General features: G+C 46.4%; 2 protein-coding genes across 9 annotated transcripts in view; both read left to right on the top strand.

The window, feature by feature from the left end:
* Rg (A kinase anchor protein rugose) overlaps window positions 1–19711 on the top strand; it is a 624229-nt gene that overhangs the window by 241775 nt on the left and 362743 nt on the right. The gene's annotated exons all lie outside the window — the stretch shown is intronic.
* Window positions 4254–19711, top strand: part of LOC143355807 (uncharacterized) — a 58063-nt gene continuing 42605 nt past the window's right edge. Inside the window, exon 1 of the mRNA XM_076790929.1 lies at window positions 4254–4512. Within this exon, the coding sequence (XP_076647044.1) occupies window positions 4309–4512 (204 nt within the window). The 5' untranslated portion in view covers window positions 4254–4308. The remainder of the gene's footprint in view (window positions 4513–19711) is intronic.

Raw genomic sequence — 19711 nt, 5'->3', positions numbered from 1 at the left:
TTACTCTCTCTCTACTGATTGACTCTCCACCGACTGACCTAACATCCCTCGCATTCGTCCCTTTTATAATAAGGCTCTCTTTCATTCTTCCTCTCTCGCACTCTGATTCTCTCTCTATCAGTTTCACATCCATTCGGAAAACCCAAAACAGTCACGTACGCCCTGCGCCTGGCGCCCCTAAACACTTTACTCTTGTCACCGAGACCCAAACACTCTTCTTTCACACACTTCGGCCCAAACAGACTTCCTTTCACGCAGGACCCGAACACGTTGACGCCACGATGTCGCGTCCACCGTCACTCTAAACAATCATTCTAATACGGTGTCTCATTCATAACGGTACATTAACATAAAAGTTTTACACATTTCGCGTTATATTTTCCCAAAGAGATCGAAAAAATACACAACTGAATTATTCCTGTCTATTTTTTCAATTATTTTCAGTAAAATTCTCATTAACCGTTAAATGCACGAGTGGGGTCCGCAAAGGATGTGTTGGATTTTGTGTTAACATTTTCAGCCGCGCCATTTGTGGACTGAGAGTTCAGCTATTTTGCTTCTGTCAATATTTAGGTTATGTTCAATGTGTTTAAATAAATTGTTGCTGTAATCAAAGTTAGCAAGGAATTAGGTAAGCGAGGTCCTCGATGGACCCCATGTATGCTCCTCACGTTCCTAATATTTAGTTTACCTATGCACTTAAGGGTTAAACGGAAACCAAAAATGCGGTGCGTCTCTGCCGGAATGACCGTACAAGAAGTGTCGGCAGGCTTAGCGTGAATGAAAATCTGCCGTTGAATTTCGCCGAACAGGATTCCAGACTGGAATCCACAGAGGACACAGGCGGGACCGTGGGGGTTCCAGGAACCGTGAAGAGAAGCTCCGGGATCGTTTCCGTGGGACACGGTGCCCCGGTATCCTTAGAATCGCGGAGGGGTCGTGGTATCCGAAGAAGACGAGTCTGAAGAGGAGTCGCGAGGACGGAGAAGAATGAGGAGAGGCCGTAGGTGGCCGGCTGTGCCCAGAGTCAGTGTAAACGGCGAGGGGATGCCGGAGAGGGTGAGGGGAGGGTGTCAGTCGAAGAAGACGGACGCAAAGTAGATGGAGCGGGATGGAGCGAGGATGCTGGACGAAAGGTTTCAGAAGAGAAGCGAAGAGCAGAGAAGGGAAGAGAAGAGAAGAGAAGAGCGGGGGAAAGGGTGACGGAGTAGGTTGGTGGATTTTCCGAGCAGAGGAGGGGGTGCCGGGGGTGGCGCCGCAGGCCGCGCCGTCGCCCAGCATCCCTCGTTTCCACCCGCCCACCCTCGTGAAGGCGCACCCTCACGCCGAGAGTATCTGGTAGTCATACGCTGGCCCGTTGCGAGCCCGCCGATATACCGCGCCTCTCTCGCACGCTCGTGCGCTCGGTCCGTGCACGCTTTGATCGCGGCTTCGAACCGACGACTGCGTGTGGTTGTGCGTTGACCCAGTTCGTCATTCCCGTTTGTCCTCGGAGCGCGACCGTAAACCAAGGCCGGGAGGAAACGCTGAAAAGCGAGGCGGCGACGGCGGAATAATCGACGCCCTTCCCGAAAGACGCCGCGCGTCGCGTCGCGTCGCGTCACGTTGCGTCGTAGGACCGCGTTCGGAAGATCTTCCGTGTCGCCGAAGGGGGCGAGTGTAAACACGCGAGACTCGCTCGCGGCTAGAGACCAGACCGTGCAAATCGGAACGAGCCGGAGCTCTGTTCACCGGAAGAGGATCAACCGAGCAATCCACCTCGGGGCAGTGTCGCTCACATGGTCTGTGTTTTGCTACCCCGCGATCCTCGCCACCCCTGCCTCGCTCTCTCTCCTTGCTCGCTATTCACGCAACCGAACAACCCGCTCTCCTCTTCGTCGTCCTCGTCGTCGCCTGCTCTCCACGCGTTCACCCGCCTCGACTCCGCTTTACCCGGCCGTGCAATGACCGCGCGACGCAGCCTTCGGCGAGACGCGCGCCGATGTTGAAATCATTGTCCGATCCGTCTTCGACGTAGCCACCCGGTCGACATCACCGTCGACGGAACAGCCGGCAGGAGGCTCTGGTCGACTCGGGGCCGCGTCCCACGGTCCGCAGCGGTCTGCCGTCAATCGGCTGACAGGAGTCGAGTTGCGTTCCTCGAGCCCTTTGGCCCTGGACTAGCTGAAAGCCGCCGAGAATGTTCCGTGAAACGGGAAGGTAACCTAAACGATATCGTCGCTGTCGAAGAAACGTGCGGCTCGCTCCTCGAAGGAGGCGGCCAACAGTGAAGGCTGAGAAACAATCCCCTAACCACCGGCAGAACTAATTGTTTGGCGAGGCGAGACCGGTGATCGATACGATGAATCCGTCGATGATAATAGGTATCTGCTTCCTGTGCTACGAGATGTGCAATCTGATCAAGCGATACGCCGCACCGCAAACAGCCGAGCCGCGTCGCTCGCTCGAAACTTCCTCGGCACCACCCACGCAACGCGTGTTCTCGATCTCGCAGAGGACGCAGAACCGTCCAGCCTGTTGCCCGCAGTAAGCCGGGTGATCGTCTGCTGCCTCTCGGCTCTGAAACACCGGAACTCCGCTTCGTGAACGGCGGACGAGCGATCCGTCAACCCCCGACGCGAGCGTGATCGCTGTCTGGAGGAGGGAGCGAGAAGAACCGAAGAACGGCGACACGTATCTGTCAGCTGATTCCCGCCGGATAATCCTGAAGCGGTGCTCCGCGGTACGGAGCGTAACGTGTTCAACGATTCGCTCGCACGGGAGACCACCTTGATCAAGAGGAGAGGAATAGTTTCGCCGTGAGGATTCTTCGGTGACAGCTCGGCTGCTCCGCCGGCCCGAAGAACTTGTTGGGTCGTTAATGTTCCCGGAACGTTGTGGGGAAGAAGACGACCTCGCTGCTAATTGAACGTCGCGCGAACAGAGATCCGACTGTAAACCTGCCAGTTGATTTCCCGATCGTTGATCCAACGGTGGGATTCTAGAGAATCAAACCACATCTTTAATCCGTCACGAACGTCAACCTGCTAACTGTTTCGTCTAACTGTTCCACGGAGCAGAAAACGATTGATCGGACTACCGTGGCCAAGGATCGTTTCTCCGAATAGGTTGCAAACTCTTCGAACACCTTCCGAGTCGATCGGAAACGTATAATCACAGCCCGGCGATTGATCCTCGATCCGGAAAGATTCACCGGCAGTTCCGGTATTAGCCTAAATTCCCGGCCTCTCCCCCAAAGGAATGCGGGGTTGCGCGGTGGTTTTCGGGCTCGGCCATTAATCCGTCAGGCGATCGACTGATAGACAGCGCGAGGAGCCACCGGGAGGAGCGTAGTTCCGAATGACGTTTACACGAATCAGCATGACAGTGGGATCCTAATAGAGCCGGCGCGCATCCGTCAGGCCGAACCGGCACACTAGGCGATCGTCCTAGCGGCGAATTGTCCACGACAAATGTACCGGGCATGATGGAGCGTGTCCCTCGTCGGATCGATAGCAAGACGACGTGAACGCGATAGCGCGGGCCCCTAATCGACAAGATCGACGGGATCTCGACGGATCTCGTCCACAGAGTCTCGCCGGATCTCGTGCACCGCGGGAAGATGCGCGTTCGAGCGGATTCGAGCGGAACGGGACACGGAGAAGCTGGTCGGCCGCTTGTACAGAGAACCGTCGTCTCGCGTTGCTCCCGCGAGCGTCGTTCGCACTGAGCCGGCCCGACGACCATAACCCCGGCGCATCCTCGAGTAGTTGTTTCGTCGCGCGACAGTTCGATCGGACAGATCCCAGGCTGTTTACGCTGCAGCGAGCTCCGGTTCCGCGCGGATGCACCGCCACATGCCGATCGATGATCCCCGGATCTCGCTGGGATCTGGACTCGAAGAGAAGTCCCGAGTTGGGCAGGAGACGTTGAGCTGGGATCGAGAGTCCCGCCGGCAGCCGCCTGCACGTGACACCGCCGCCGACGATTGTCACCGCTGGAACTGGTCGACGATGAGCCCCGTTGACCTTGGTTTGACACCTCGCTGCATCGACGTCTCGGTGTTGGACTAGACAGAGTATACCTTGAGAGTGTCACCGCTTGTTCGATAGGACCGTTTTCAGTGATCGGAACACGTCTGGTGCTTACCGTTTAACAGTGTTCGAATTGTTGTCACACGGTTGAGTTGTTATTGTTGTTGTTGTTTGTTGCTGCTGCTGCTGCTTAGAGTTCTGCTAGAAACGAATTGTCGAGCCGAGCGGTCCCTCGAGGGGATCCGCCTAGAAGCTGTTGTTGAAGAACACAGGGTCTGATCCAGGGAGAGGAGAGATGGACTCACTGGAGCGCCTGATGAGCGCAGGATTGTACCAGCCAGCCCTGACGGCGGCCACCAGGTCGCAGAACGCATTCGTGCAGGCTAATCTCTGCTCGGTGGTCGGCAGGAAGGGTCGTCACCTGACCGGCACCTTCTGCCTGACCGGGGATACCATGGAAGGCATTATACAATGCCTCGTGTTCCTCAAAGCCTTCTCGGTAAGACTCTGTTCATCCTGATTTTCAGGACTTCGTTGTCTGTTTAGTAGTATAGAGATTGTCTGACTGTACGCGAAAGTAACTACTGAGATTGTGGATCTGTCTTTCCGGGACGTCCTGAAAACCGTAGTCTCTCCGCCTTTCAAACAATTCGAGAAACGACTGACAGAAAGTGTACCAGTATCGGTGAGACAACCCCTTATCCTACTCCGCAGTTTTAATTGTCTGTTGTTTACAGTGAATTACCGATATAAGTCACTTGTGACGTTCTGGCGAGTGACACTTAGACGAAATCTGTGGTGCTCGCCGAACGTTGCATTTGAAATACACAGTGCACGCTCGGAAATGTAAAAGTCACTATCCGTGGTGGTGTGGGTAGTTCCAGTGACCTTTAAACGCGATGCTCGCAGCGACTTATATCGGGAATTCACTGTATCTTTCCTCAACGCTTGCAGAGAACTCTGTATCCTCCATCATTCTATTTTAGCGGCTTATAAAATCTTAGCGGCTACCTTCTGAATACAGTGAATTTCCGATATAAGTCACTTGCGCGTTCTGGCGAGTGACACTTAGACGAAATCTGTGGTGCTCGCCGAACGTTGCATTTGAAATACGCAGTGCACGCTCGGAAATGTAAAAGTCGCAGTGACTTATATCAGGAATTCGCTGTATTAATTTCGAGACACTGTCCGATTATACATTGAACGAACTACTGAGAAAGTAGAAGTCTCTTCTGAAACGTGTCCCAACTAGGCATGTGCGGGCCGCCCGATATTCGGGTTCGGGTCGGGTCGCAGAAAGTCGGGCGGGCTCGATTCGGGCGCGCGATACTTCATGACACATCGGGCTACCCGAGAGTTTCGGGCTACCCGAAAGTTTCGGGCTACCCGAGAGTTTCGGGCTGCCCGCTCGACTTCGTCGGGCGGGTTCGGGATGAATCGGACAAGTTCGAGCGAGCGAGTTATCACAATACCTGAGATTCAACTCTGCGTTCTTATGAAATACATAATGATAATAATTCGTAATTTTTAATATACTTGGCTTTTTTATAATTACCGTAGGTATAATTGGCAAACATATGCGTAATCTTTATTTGTATTAAATTTTGAAATAATGCACGTTACACGTGAAAAATTTAAGAGACAATATTTCTGGCATTCTGACGAATTTGTTCCTCCGAATGAACTTGCATATGTATCGATAATATCATCAAAATATCCTTACGAAGTTACATACACCTAGAAGGTATGAAAATAAGGTAAATTATGGCAATTTTTGACATTTTGTGCTGTTTTTATTAACTGTAATATAACTGACTTAATATCTTGTTATAATATATAAACTTATAGGTCTGCGACCCGACCCGACGATTCGGGCGCCCGACAATCGGGCGGCCCGCACATCCCTAGTCCCAACAGAATGTAGCTAATTCCTCTTTGAAACAATTCGAGAAACGAATAAAACAGAGTATAAGGTATTGGTAAAAGAACTCTTTGTCCAGTTCTGCAGTTTCAATTATTTCTTGTTTATTAGTTCAGAGAGATTTTTACATTGAACTAACTATTGAGAAAGTTCTGTTGCGAAACGTGTCCGGACAACAGCCACCTAATTGATCTTTGAAACAACTCGCGAAACGAATATAACAGGGCATAAAGTATTGGTAGAACAACTCGTTTATCTTGTTCCGCAGTTTCAATTGTTTCTCGTCTATCAGTTTCGAAATAGTGTCTGATAATACGAGGAACTAACTATACTGGGAAAGTGGAACTATCTCCTCGAGCGTGTCTCAAAAACGGACACTCGATTAGCTTTCGAAATAACTCGAGAAACGGATCGAGGAGAGTATTACCTTCTCTGAATTTCACTGTCGGCGAAACTAGCACTCAATTTTCGTTTAGCAGCTGCCATTGGCTGGCCACGTTCACGATAAGAAACTGTTATCGAAAGCTCTCCTTTTTATTATAACAGAGCGTGTACACGACCGACATTAAATATCCGCCGCAGTTGAAACAGCAGCGAACCTAAATCGCTCGTTCCGTTTCTTCAATAGCAGCATGTATGTTTTGAAGTCTATAACGAAACAATTTATCAGATTGATGCATATGAATTGTCGGCTTTGAAACGTTAAGGAAACGTAACGCTTTTTCAAACTAAAGCTTATTCATTCCAGTAAGCACCATTCTAATCAACATATTCTGTCAACTAATGATAAATTTCTCGGTCAAAATTGAATTTTTTGTTCGTGTTTCTCGTTTACAATAGTGTCATCTCCCTTTCCATGTTTTCTCTAGCGTGACAGTCCCATTAATTGGTATCGGAATAAGCAATTTCTTTTTACTTATAAGAGCAATTAATATGTAAACGAAAACCGAAGGTGGGACAATTCAATATTCGCTTTGCACCTTGGGTGATATTCAAAATAACCTGTACATTATAATAGCATTTTTTTTTATCAAAACGCTTCAGAATATTTGCATTCTGAAATCGAACCTAACATTAGGTTGGCAAGAAAGTAATGTCGGTATTTTTAGGTGAAATAAAATCCAATTTTTTTATCAAAGCAATGAAGTTTAATCAATAAAATATTTTCCAATCTTGTTCTATGATCTTTTGCCATCTTTCTGGTAGCTTCATAATTCCGACGCTCATAAAACTTCTGATCCTTTTCGGTGGAAAACTGATCCAAGTGCGATTTCAGACCATCATCATTAGTGAAAGTTTTACCATTCAAAGAGTTTTGTAAACTTCGGAATAAATGATAATCTGGTGGTGGAATGTCAGGGCTATATAGTGGATGTGACATCACTTCCCAACCAAGCTCCAATAACTTTTCACGTGTTACCAAAGATGTGTGTGGCCTAGCGTTATCATGGTGGAACACGATTCCTTTGCGATTTGCCAATTCTGGCCGTTTTTCTTTGATTGCTATGTCCAGTTTTGTTAGTTGTCGACAATAAACATCTGAATTAATGGTTTGGTTCCTTGGGAGAAGCTCAAAGTACACAATACCTTTGTAATCCCACCAAACTGACAACATGATCTTCTTTTGGTGCGATTCAGCTTTCGGCGTGGTTTGGGCTGATTCATCGCGCTTGGACCATGATCGTTTTCGAGTTGTGTTATTGCAAACAACCCATTTATCATCACCAGTGATGATTCGCTTCAGAAAACGGTCGATTTCATTTCGTTTGAGATGCATATCGCATATGTTGATGCGTTGCGTTAAGTGAATTTCTTTCAATTCGTGTGGCACCGAAATATCGAGCTTCTTAACGATTCCGAGATTTTTTAAACGATATTCTATAGTTGTACGCGAGACATTTAACCTGTCTGCAATCTCTCGGACAGTTATATGATGATCTCAATAATGGCTTTCATTTGGTCATCATCAACTTCAGATGGTCGACCAGAACGTTGGTCGTCTTCAAGTGAGAAATTTCCAGAACGGAATTTTTTAAACCAATTCTGGCACGTGCGTTCTGTTAAGCAATCCACACCATAAACTTCACATATATCTTTGTGAGCTTCGGCAGCTTTTTTACCTCTACGGAAATAAAAAAGCAATATGTGTCTATAATGTTCGTTTTTGCACTCCATGTTCAAATTGACACAGAACTAACAATTTTAATCAAAATTACGCGTAATTTGCTTCAATAGTAACCTAAAAGATGCAGTTATGAAATATCAGAAAGAAAACAAATGCAACGTTAGCAGAAGTCAATCAAACGAAACATAAAGCCATTTATTAGTGAAAACCGAAATTACTTTCTTGCCAACCTAATATAAACACGAGTCTTGTTGGAGCTTCCTAGTTAGAAAATGAGTTTCTGGATTTGAGATAAGGATTCATGTTACGAACGCAAATTTGTAGTTCCCAGTCTTGGCTAGCCCCACCGGGGAAAGGAGTTTTCATTTTCTAGGGGTTGATATTGTGCTCGCGTAATTTGTACACTCGCTCTGTTAAACGGGTTCGCAGGCTCTATTGTGAACGCGAGTTCGGCAACGAACGTTCGAGGGGCAAAGTGGCCCCGCAGAAATTGCGCTCGCGGAAAGTCGTAGGCTCTTTCCGCGAGGAACGATGCTGCACCGAAACCGGGCTTGTCTCCGTTCTCCAGAATATCAGACTAATACCCCGGGAACCTGTTCCACTTAACAGCGGGCCAAGTGGATGGGAAACAATGTCGAAATTGTTTGCCAAATATTCGTGGAACGTCCGTTTCAGAAAGCACGTCACAAGGGAGCGCGATAATGACGGCAATACATGCCGCGGATGAGACCGAACTGTAGCTTGAATCGGAAGATGCACGATGGACCGATGCGAGGGGCAAACACCGAGACGCTCTCGTTGAGATAATCATGCGTCCTGAAAATTACCAAAGTGGTCTTATTCGAAAGATAACGAGCCGCTGAAAGTGCACCGGTTCTCCCAAGACGATCTGCCGGTGTTTCTCCGTGTAGACGTACTCGCTACTGGCATTGTCCGACTAAGCACTGTACAAACTACTAATGCTGTCGGTACACGAAACGTACTGCTGAAGTAGTACAATTGTGCACTCGGGACTCTATCGTCGACGGCTGACCGTACACCGTTCGTACTACTGCACGAATTATTGAAAAATTATTCTGAAATTCTGTACCGGCTTCTGTCAGTTTGGTTCGTACTACTGTCAATATCCTTTCTACACTAGCTTCAGCCAGTGTCTGCTTATACACGATCTCTACTACTGCTGGAGTATTATTTCGGAATAAAATTCATTCCACTGATCGTCAATCGAATTGCTGACGTAGCCTGAACATAAACGGTTTTGCAGAAGTATTCCTCAAACTTATTGTCATCAGTATCTCGTGCATGGTTTATACGGTCATTCTTTTTGAATATCTTATTAGCAGTGTCTGACCGGCTTCTACCGGAATCGCGGAGTCCGTTGTCGGACAGTTGGTGCTCTCGGACTAATTATCATCCTAATTAGACACCATCGGGGAAATCTGATAGAACAGTTCTTCCGAGCGCAAGGACACTGTACCGAACAATTCACGTGTTCACCGACGACGATTGTAATTCCTGCAGCTTGTTACACAGACAGAGCAGCTATCCGTGGTAATTAGTTGATCCCCCCGGAAGTTCGTGGGCGGAGTTAGAGATTAGAACTTGCCGCGAGTTCCCGCGATTTCAACTTCCCAACAATTTGCGACGAACGGGAAAGTCTTCTCGGGAAGCCTCGCCGTAAATTGAACTACTCGAACTCGGTCGGGAATCGGCAAGAACCGTAGCCGTTCGATTAAAGAACAAGCACGATGCTTTCCCGGCTTATTGAAAGCCTCGCGCGCACAGCAGGGCCGGCCGAGTGAGTCATAGCCTTTCGGGCTTTCATCGATTACAAGTCGCAAGAAGAACGCGAACCCTAAACTATCCGTTCGGCCGGTCCCTCGCACATAAATCTGCGCCGGGAGCCCTTCCCAGCAACCTCCGCTGCAACCACCCTCGAAATTTCACCGCGACGATATCGGAGCCCTCAATCAATAGACACGCTCCTGCCTTCCGACGGATTTTTTATTCCCCCCCCCCTCCCGGTATTTGTCAATCAATTTTCCTGGAAACGCGAAATCCATTCGGGAATCAATAGTCATTCAAACGCGATACGTACAGGCATTTATTCCCCTATATTCGGCGAACCTATCGGTGCATTACAAGCTCCGAATGTGGATCGAAGCGTGTACTCGACTCGCGTACGAATTTCATACGCGAGCACGGTAACTAAGTGTTTTTAATAATTTCAGCGGCACAGGTATGCACGATCTACGCGGATGTATCGCGATTCGCCTGCACACCCTATTCATAGTTTATCGACTCGAACCGAGAATCGAATACAGCCCCCATGCAAATATTTATTACAGTTTAACCATCGAAAACTCGGACGTCCGTGTTTTTCAACATGTTTTCCACCGCCCTCGGCAAATCCGGCGCAATTTGCACTCCATTATTATTTTATTAAATACCTTTTGGAACGTTTTAGCATCGGAGTGTGGACGGTGCTGCAAAACAAGAATTTTATACGTTAATTTATACAAATCGTTGGGCGTTCCGTTACTCGATAAAAAATAGATTGCAATACTGTTTCTCCTGGAAACCGTGCAACATTTGTTTGAAAAATTGATTCGCACAGCAAATAACTTTGAGTTGTGGCTATAACTCATCCTGTACATAAAAATGGTACAGTGATTTCTCTATATATGTCACCTGCATGATAAACCCCGTGAGGGGCCGCGAATGTCTCCTGCACGATACATGACGCATGCCCCGTGTTGCTGACATATATCGAGAATTCACTGTATACGCATACATGGATGTGTACAACATGATTCCCATGGGTCCAGGAGCCAATTTCCCGAGATCCTGGTGTATTTCTATTTCGGCAAAATAATTATTTCCTGCGATACCGATATTATTTCGAGAGACAGCAGCAAGTCGAGGCAAAGCGGTCTCTCTCTCTCTCTCTCTCGTCAATCTCAATTCCAGGGCAGTTAGCGTAACGATCAAACTTGGTCGATGAAATCCACGCTGCCCTCGGCACCTGTCCAGTTCCATCTGTCAGGTCCTCTATGGGAGACCTCAACAGCCACACGCGACCTCCGACCGCAAAGGACCTAAGTTCATCGAGGCCGTGCGCCGTACAAATCGAAAACAAATTGTACACTTGCGAGGCCCCTTTTCGGGACACGCTGATTCGCGGTATTCGGGAGATACCGGGACGTTCCGAAACCGCAGAAACTCCCCAACAAAGCTGTCCGAGCGGCCATCTCCGAAAAGCGAGCCCTGCCGCCGCGCCGTTCCGTTTGTAGGACACTTCAATCTCCTGCCCTTTGAATTCCCCCCTCTTTGATCGGAGGAAACGATATCGCGAGGTGACAAGCCGACATTTCTTACAGGGCGCCGGGCACGATCTAAAAATAAAACAGCAATTGCCGGGATCATGCCGCGCGCGTCATAGATCCTTTCGAACCCAGAATCCACGAACTCTGCGACAAATAAAAGCGATTTGTGGGCGGCACCATATTTGTCGAAGAACAGCAACAGCATCGTCTGTCATTGAAGTAATTGTTCGGGATACTGTCGAACATTCTCGTCGCGTGTAAACTGGTCGAGAAAGAAGAAACGAATTTTGTTATTGCACTTTTTGGAAGTATCTTAGAAATATTTTACTACCGAACCTACCTACCAAATTATACGAAAATAAATTTGTATCGTCGTTTTATAGAAGTTGTTCGTCTACTGATTCATTCAGCAACAAATTGACTATTATCTACGGTTCAATGTACTAACAATAACTTGTTTTAACCAGTTAGCTGTTGCGACCTCTTTGACAAATGTGTACCTAAGTTGCGTCGCAAAAATTAACCGCTGTTTGTCATGACACAAAACATTGCCATTTCTTCATGACGAGTATACTCGTCAAACACAGTTCACTGGTTAAGAACAGGTATACAGAAAGTGTCGGTTAGTGTTAAACGAATTCTTCCACAATATAGTGAAATGCATCGACAGATGCAGAAAATTCGTGAATAGTCAAATTGTTGTTGGTTTTTGTTTCAACTCGGCCCACTTCGTATTAGCGCCGTTAATCTGACCACAGAAATCCCATCGTCAATTTAGCCGACCGCCATCAAATATCCCGTCAAGAACAGCCAAAACCTTTCATCTCCAGCGGCCAGTTTCCACGAATATTCATCGCGGGGTATTTTCAGCTCGGTTTTTATCTCGACGGTGATCGTTCAAACGTTCCTCCCCGCCGCGTGTTCCAAATTTCTCACTAATTTTTTCCGCCGCCGCGCCGGTGGTAACAAACGACCGGCGCGCCGGCAAACCCAATTGTCTTCGAAATGGAGACAAATCGAAGTTCGAGGTGGGCGATTGATACCGTCGGCGGGGCGCCATCTTCCCGTGAAAGAACCTGGAAAATGAGGGACACGCTACGCGGGGGGGGGGGGGGGGGGGCACGGTAAATCGTCGATAATGAGAATTCGGTGCCGGAATTATCCCGGAGCCCCGACGACTCGCGGGAATGGCTTTCGACAGACGGATAAGGAGATAATCTGCGCCGGTTCGACACGCAAGAAACTCCCGGACACCCTCCGCCATTCCCGTTTCCCGAAGAAAATTTTCCGCCTCCGAGCCCGCGCCCACGCAACTGGGTCAAAGAAATTTAATCGTGTCACCCCGATGCAAATTGCACGCGGTCCTTCGCGCAGTATAACCCTCGAGAGCTCAACGAACTATTACGCACCGGGAGAAACCGTTTTCTTTTTTTTTTTTTTTCGATCAGAGATACAGTAGCGTTCGCTTAATGCCGGTTTTTAGAGAATCAATTTTGTTTTTATTTATCACGCATTAGGCCAGAACTGGCCTTCTCAGCGGACATACATAGAGTGAACATAGTACTGATAATAAATAACAGACAATATGCCTCTTAGACATATTCAGGTATTAACATTACCATCGTATCACAATATAGGCTGGAAGCTTATCGACTAAAATAATTCCTATAACATCAATTATTCCGCATATAGTCAAAACATATTGACCTAAGACTAATTATTTATAAAATTGGAAATGTATAGCCTGATATCGCCATATGATAAATAATTCCATTAAACCAGTCAGGGGCTTAAATATTTAAACAGCTATTAACAACAGTTGTATGTACAACTTAGAGTTAAGATAACACTTTTGGCCATTGCAACACGCTCATGTCCACTTCTACGTCTAATCAAATAATTCGTATAACATAATGCAAAACTGCATACACCCATAAGCGCACGAAAACACACGCATGCATCCGCATCTGTAAAAACATACTCTTACTATCTAACAAACATGATAAAAAAGTTACAACTATATAGAGTTATTTATTACTTATCTATAAAGTTACAACTAAGGGATTTTATTTTTGCATTTTCTTTAAGTACAGGTGTCGTAGAATATGCTTGCTTGAGATTTGGATAGTTGAATATTTAACTCTCGCTTCGTACGGATCGTAGTTGCCGGTGACAGGGTCTCGCGTGACCCATGTTAGCGACTATACAGTCGAAGACAAAGAGTTACTCCAGATCCGGGTTATGTCAAATTAATTAAACGGCGTTTTCCTTGAACGAAGTTTTCCACCTTTTCTGAAACGGTTGCTACGATAGCTCAGCTTATGGTTGACCAATTCACTTGAAATTTCGTGAGAATCTTTAGCATGTTCCCTGGTGTCGCACGAACCGAAACTGTTGAAATCCTTGAATTTCTTTCTGATTCTTTCATCGTGCTGAAGGCCAAAAAGTTTCGAGAAATCGGTAACTTCGCTTCAAAGTACCGCCATTTTGTGAATAATCACAATTATTAATATCTTTTGTCCATACTTACGTTCGAATTGTTGCTTCCGAAGCTGGTCCATAGCATGACTTTTCCGGCGTGTGATTATTAGATCTCCCGACTACTAATGATTGACGCTGTAATTAGCGATTACACGAGCTGTTGCGACCTCTTTGAAAAATGTGTACCTAAATTGAGTCGTAAAAATAAACCGTATGGCTGTTTCGACGAGTATACTCGTCGTAACACAAAATATTGCCATTTCTTCGTGACGAGTATACTCGTCAAAAACAGCTAACTGGTTAAATGGCGTTCAAGGCCAGTCCGTATGGGATTTCTTTTCTGATATGGTTCATTGTGAAAATTCCATTTCGGGCCGGTAGTTTTAATCGTGGTCTTTTCATGGAGATTGAATATTGTTATTAGAGCGCGACCTCCGCAATAATATAATATGGAAATATTAATGAAATTTCCGCCGTCGCGTCGTTTGTCCGTCCCCTCCGATTTGCACGGTTCATCGAAGATCCCATTTAATTATTGTTTTCATACAGCGCCGTATGAAAGTAGACATTTTTACAAATGTCCGCAATTTAATTATCGCACGCTGCCGATGTTTGTTCGTACATATCATTGTCGCTGCGACGATTTATTTGCTCGACGATTTCTGGTCGAATTCATTACGCAATTCTCGCGTTTTAATTTGTCGGCAGTATACGTATTTCGCTATTCCGAAACTCCATTTTATATTGGAGGTTCAACTACTACGGTGGCAACTTGTCTGCTATCGTGACAAACATGAATCAAAAAGTATAGCGCCGAAAACTGTGCAGATGTTAGGCGTGTCTTCATCGAGGCAGGCGTTTGAAACACAAGCGTCAGTGTACTTTGGGTTAGGGTGGTCTTCGTCGGACGGTGGTTCGCCGAGATACAGGGTGTTCCAAAAGTGTGAACTCAGAAGGAAGGAGCAGGGACGATTAAAAAAGTCTTGTACTATTTCGCAAGTTGTCATTTCGTTCTCCAGAGAGTTGAAAATTCTTTGAAAATATGAAACAATTCCTCGCTTGTCCTGTATTTTCCCCAAGAACCTAATTGTTCGAACGTGAAACATGAAATTCCTTTAACACTTTGACTGCCCCACTAGAAACCTTAAAAATTGAATAAAACCAAAGTGAGTTATCTAATGAAATAAAAATTGAAAAATGCATGATATTGAGTTGTCCTCCAACTTTCTTGCAATTTACAGATCCTAATTAAATTTGGTACAATGAATACGGGTGACATGTCAGTCGACGTGTTAAAATATGAAACAATTCCTCGCTTGTCCTGTATTCTCCCCAAGAACCTAATTGTTCGAACGTGAAACCTTAAAAATTGAATAAAACCAAAGTGAGTTATCTAATGAAATAAAAATTGAAAAATGCATGATATCGAGTTGTCCCCCAACTTTCTTGCATTTTACAGATCCCAATTAAATTTGGTACAATGAATACGGGTGACATGTCAGTCGACGTGTTAAAATATGAAACAATTCCTCGGTTATCCTATATTTTCCCCAAGAACCTAATTGTTCGAACGTGAAACATGCAATTCCTTTAACACTTTGACTGCCCCACTAGAAACCTTAAAAATTGAATAAAACCAAAGTGAGTTATCTAATGAAATAAAAATTGAAAAATGCATGATATCGAGTTGTTCCCCAACTTTCTTGCATTTTACAGATCCTAATTAAGTTTGGTACAATGAATACGGGTGACATGGCAGTCGACGTGTTAAAATATGAAACAATTCCCCGCTTGTCCTGTATTTTCCCCAAGAACCTACGGTCGCCGTGATTATGGGGGCGAAAGGGATGAGGGTCAACGAATAGTCAGCCGAGGACGCAGGTCAGGAACGTTTCTGTCGGCGCCATAATTTTGTGCCAGCCGGTACACGGTATGTCGTTCCCCGGTCGAGTGGATGGCATTCTTCGTTTCGTTCGCGGTGCTCCGAGACGAAGGGTGCGAGGGTAGGTGACGATAACATCTCTATGAGACCGGCTATGAATTTTTATCCAGGCCTGGCCGTGGGCTACGGGCCTACGGGCGAGTAACGAACGAATCGCGATGGCCCCTAAAGAAAAAACCACTTACCCCGGTGAGCTCGTTTGACGATAAAAGTTATTGGCGCGGCGATGACGTAACGGGAGGCGGGGATGGCCGTCTGTTAAGAGGGTGGGGGTGGAGGTTGGGGATAAAGAAAAAAGATAGATAGAAGGATAGAGGAAGATACCGGTCTGAATGGCCGGGGGTTGAAACTCCTTCGGAAGATCGAACCGGGAAAAGGAATAAGCGGAACAGAGAAGGGGAACGGTTAAGCAGAAATCGGGCTCCTCGGTTAACGATGAATCACGTCCCCTGGATCTTTTAATACGACTTTTCGCTTCTCGAGGATCCACCGGGTATTAGGCGAGCCGACCACCGCGAGATCGGACGCAATACCGAGAGTTATGAACTTTCCGCGAAACTCACGCCCGAACTTCTAATATCGTTCACCGCGGTTTTTCCGGTGAAATCCTTTGTGTGGCCAGCTCACGTATTAATACGGATCCAGTTTAACCTATTCCCGTGCCATTTAGTTCGACGAAAACCGGGGCCAAAGAGTGATGCTCGAAAACAGTCCTTTGCAAATCATTCCACGACTCTGACTCGTGATGTTTATATTCGGCAGATTTTCAGTCCACGAATCGTACTGTTTAGGTTAGTGCCAAAATCTTCATCACGAGTCAGACTCGTTCAAGTACGGGAAGAGGTTAATTCAAGCTGCGGCGATTGATTCGAGATTCGTGGCAGAGAAGATTGGTTTTTTTTTTTCTTTTTATAACACCTGGAAATGTTCGAAGAATCCAATTTCCTTATTTTGTACGAATTTCATTATATTTTCGAATCACGCTTTTCGTTCACGCTCTAACCAGGGTTTCTCTTGCAAATAATAAATCTTACGCAATGACGTATGTAATTTTTGTTCGTTCTTTATTTTTGAAAATGAACGTGACCCTCGATCTCTTGAATGCAACGCTAAGGGAAACGTCCTGGTATCCGGACGCTATTTCTTTGTTTAACGTGTAGCACCACCATACAATTAAACGAGCTTTGTTTCATTTGGAAGCTAATGCAATGTGATTACTGAAAGGCGGGACAGTCAAATCTCTAAATGTTAAAGCATTATAAAGCGCCATGCACGCTAGTTTGTATGTGAATGATGCGCGCGCAACTGTCCGTTCTGTTCGGTTGGTTCTTGTAACGCCACATGTATTAAGAGTGTGTCTTCTACTTTGTGTTCATTAAATACAGTTCAGTTAATAAAGCAGAGTTTGTTAAGCTTGTTAGCGTATGTTAAGCATGTTAGGCGTATTATATCATGTTTGGCATCATTTTAATCAGAAAAATTCCACAAATATAACGGCGAAAGTCCCATGGAAAAATAATGAAAAATGAAGAAGTTTTGTTATTGGATTAGTAGTGTCCTCCTGGTCTCGCACCGATGTACCCGACCCGTATTATGTCACACGTGGTATAGCCCGCAGTACTGGGGATAATTCCGCGACATTTATCGCCCAGGCCTCGGCGACATATATCGCGAATTCATGGTAACATGAAAGTGTGCGTGTCGGGACAAATTCTTTCGTATACGATGCAATGACTTCCAAGGTCATACAAGGTCAGAAATGTACGAAACAGCTTGTCAGACGTCGTCTAGTCGAGAGGAATGCTCGTCGAGATGAAGAGGAACAAGAAGGTAGAAAGTTGAAGAGAGAGGAGCGCGTGACAGGTCGAATCTGTCCTCGAAGGAAAATTTTATACGGAAGACGAATCTCTCGGTCTCCGCGGGAGGAACACGAAGACAATTCGTGGACTATTGGATCGAGGGACAAAAATTGAATTCGCGGCGGATGAAATTTATTTAGCTCCGCGAGCCTCGCCAGAACACGCTGGTCCCGCGAAAAATGACGAGGGTTCGCAATTTCCCGATGTCGCCGCGGCAAGACGCAGAAATGTCATTCTTCCCGGGAATTACGTCGGGATATTCTTCGCGGCGCGTTATACCGGCGGGCGCGACGCGCAATTAAAATATTTTGCTAGGAAATTGCGTTCGACGGAACCGACCCGGCGAATCGCTCGCCCGAAACCAATTTTAGAATGTCGGAAATCGCTCCGAGCTCCGCGCCGCGCCGTCACTGAAATTCCTCGTCGAGTGCGCCTTGTTCTTCGCGGGGCGAAACGCTGCACAATCAAAATCGCGTGATTTAATTAAGAGGGGCTCCTCGCGCGTAACGCCATCGAGAGCCAGTGATTTTTACGAATTTTCGCGAATCGACGGGAAAATAAAGAATTACCGGAGGAAAGAAAACAACACGGAAATTACACGTTCGTAATGTACATTGTTTGTACGCAGCAAGGTGAACAGGTCCGCCGGCGATAAGCGGCAGTAATTACGATAATTATAATCCATCGAAATCGGAATTAGCGGAGGAAAGGAGCGATATGGAGGGACTAAAATCGACGGAAATAAATATTCCGTGTACGGCCGGTGATTGTCGAATTCGCCCGGAGCGGGATGAATTAAAAATCAGATTAAATAATCGAATCGTGCCCGGCAGTGAGAATAGCGACACCACCGCGCGCCGTTCCTCTCCCATACAAACACCAAGAAATAATTCACACAGCTATTATCGAACGACTGCGTCCACCAGGGTGGCCCGGTTTCCCCGGGAAACCGAATTACGTCTGTGAAAGTCGTGGCCGCGTCCTGCGTTCCGCAGGCCGGGGCGCTGTTTATTTAAAATTTCCAACGAAAATATACTGCTCGGCATTGAATGAATAACGTTCTGAACCGTGCTCGTCGGCGCCGTTCTATCGTATTTACATTCGTAAAATCAAATTCCCGTTTCTCGTGGAAATTGAATTGCGCGCGACGCCCTGAATTACTATGGTGGTCCGATAACGCGGCCGAATTTCCCCGATTTAAGGGCACAGGCTGCCTGAAATCCTATAAAGGATACTGCCAGCATTCGTTGCCGCCGTACGACTTCCCTTTGAAATATTTTTATTCAATGCGACCGGCCGCTTTTAATCGACCATTCAGAACCGTTTTAATTGCCACGCCGGGCATTCGCGCGGAATTTCCGGTTCATTATATTTTCTATATCCTCGTGGCAGCCGCCGAGCACAATGCGCGCATAATTCCATACGCGACGGAGCTGTCTATGCGAACAGCGCTGTTACAAAATTGCAAATGATCCTGATCGGTGCGCTTTCTAAAATTTCGATCAATCACTGTGGATCGTATTCTCGAAATTACGAACCTCTGAGAAGTTGCAATCGCTGTAGACGCGAAACAAACTATTTAGTTGTTAGTAGACTGCGGCCGTTTGTACGGAGTAAAAATTGTCGCATTTCAGGCATTCTAAACAAGAAATCTACTTTAGACACGAATTCAACAACATTCTTAAATTCTTCTAATGCATTTACAGTCTTGATTCTCGCTTGTCCATTTTTTCCGCGAATGCATAAAATCCGCCGACTATTTATGACTGACGTAGAAGTATCAGTAATTTTTAATTGTTAGCTGAACGCATTTCATCGATTGTAAGAATATTGCAACTGCCAGCGAGTTTGCGGCGGTAATTCCGAATCGTACGGCGTAACAGATGGCGCCAATTTGTTTTCCCGTTTAGGGGGCACGGTGGCGTTTTAAGTGGGCCGAAAGTAAAAATAACGGGCGTGTTAATTAACGAATTCCCGGTGTCCAGTCTAATTCGGGGAACGCTAAACGCCCGGAAACGAGAGATTAAGGGCAGCTCATAACAAA

The sequence above is a fragment of the Halictus rubicundus genome, chromosome 7 (genome assembly GCF_050948215.1).
Source record: "Halictus rubicundus isolate RS-2024b chromosome 7, iyHalRubi1_principal, whole genome shotgun sequence".
NCBI classification, from domain to species: Eukaryota; Metazoa; Arthropoda; class Insecta; order Hymenoptera; family Halictidae; genus Halictus; species Halictus rubicundus.
The sequence above is the reverse complement of the archived record's forward strand: the minus strand, read 5'-3'. Positions and strand labels throughout refer to the sequence as shown.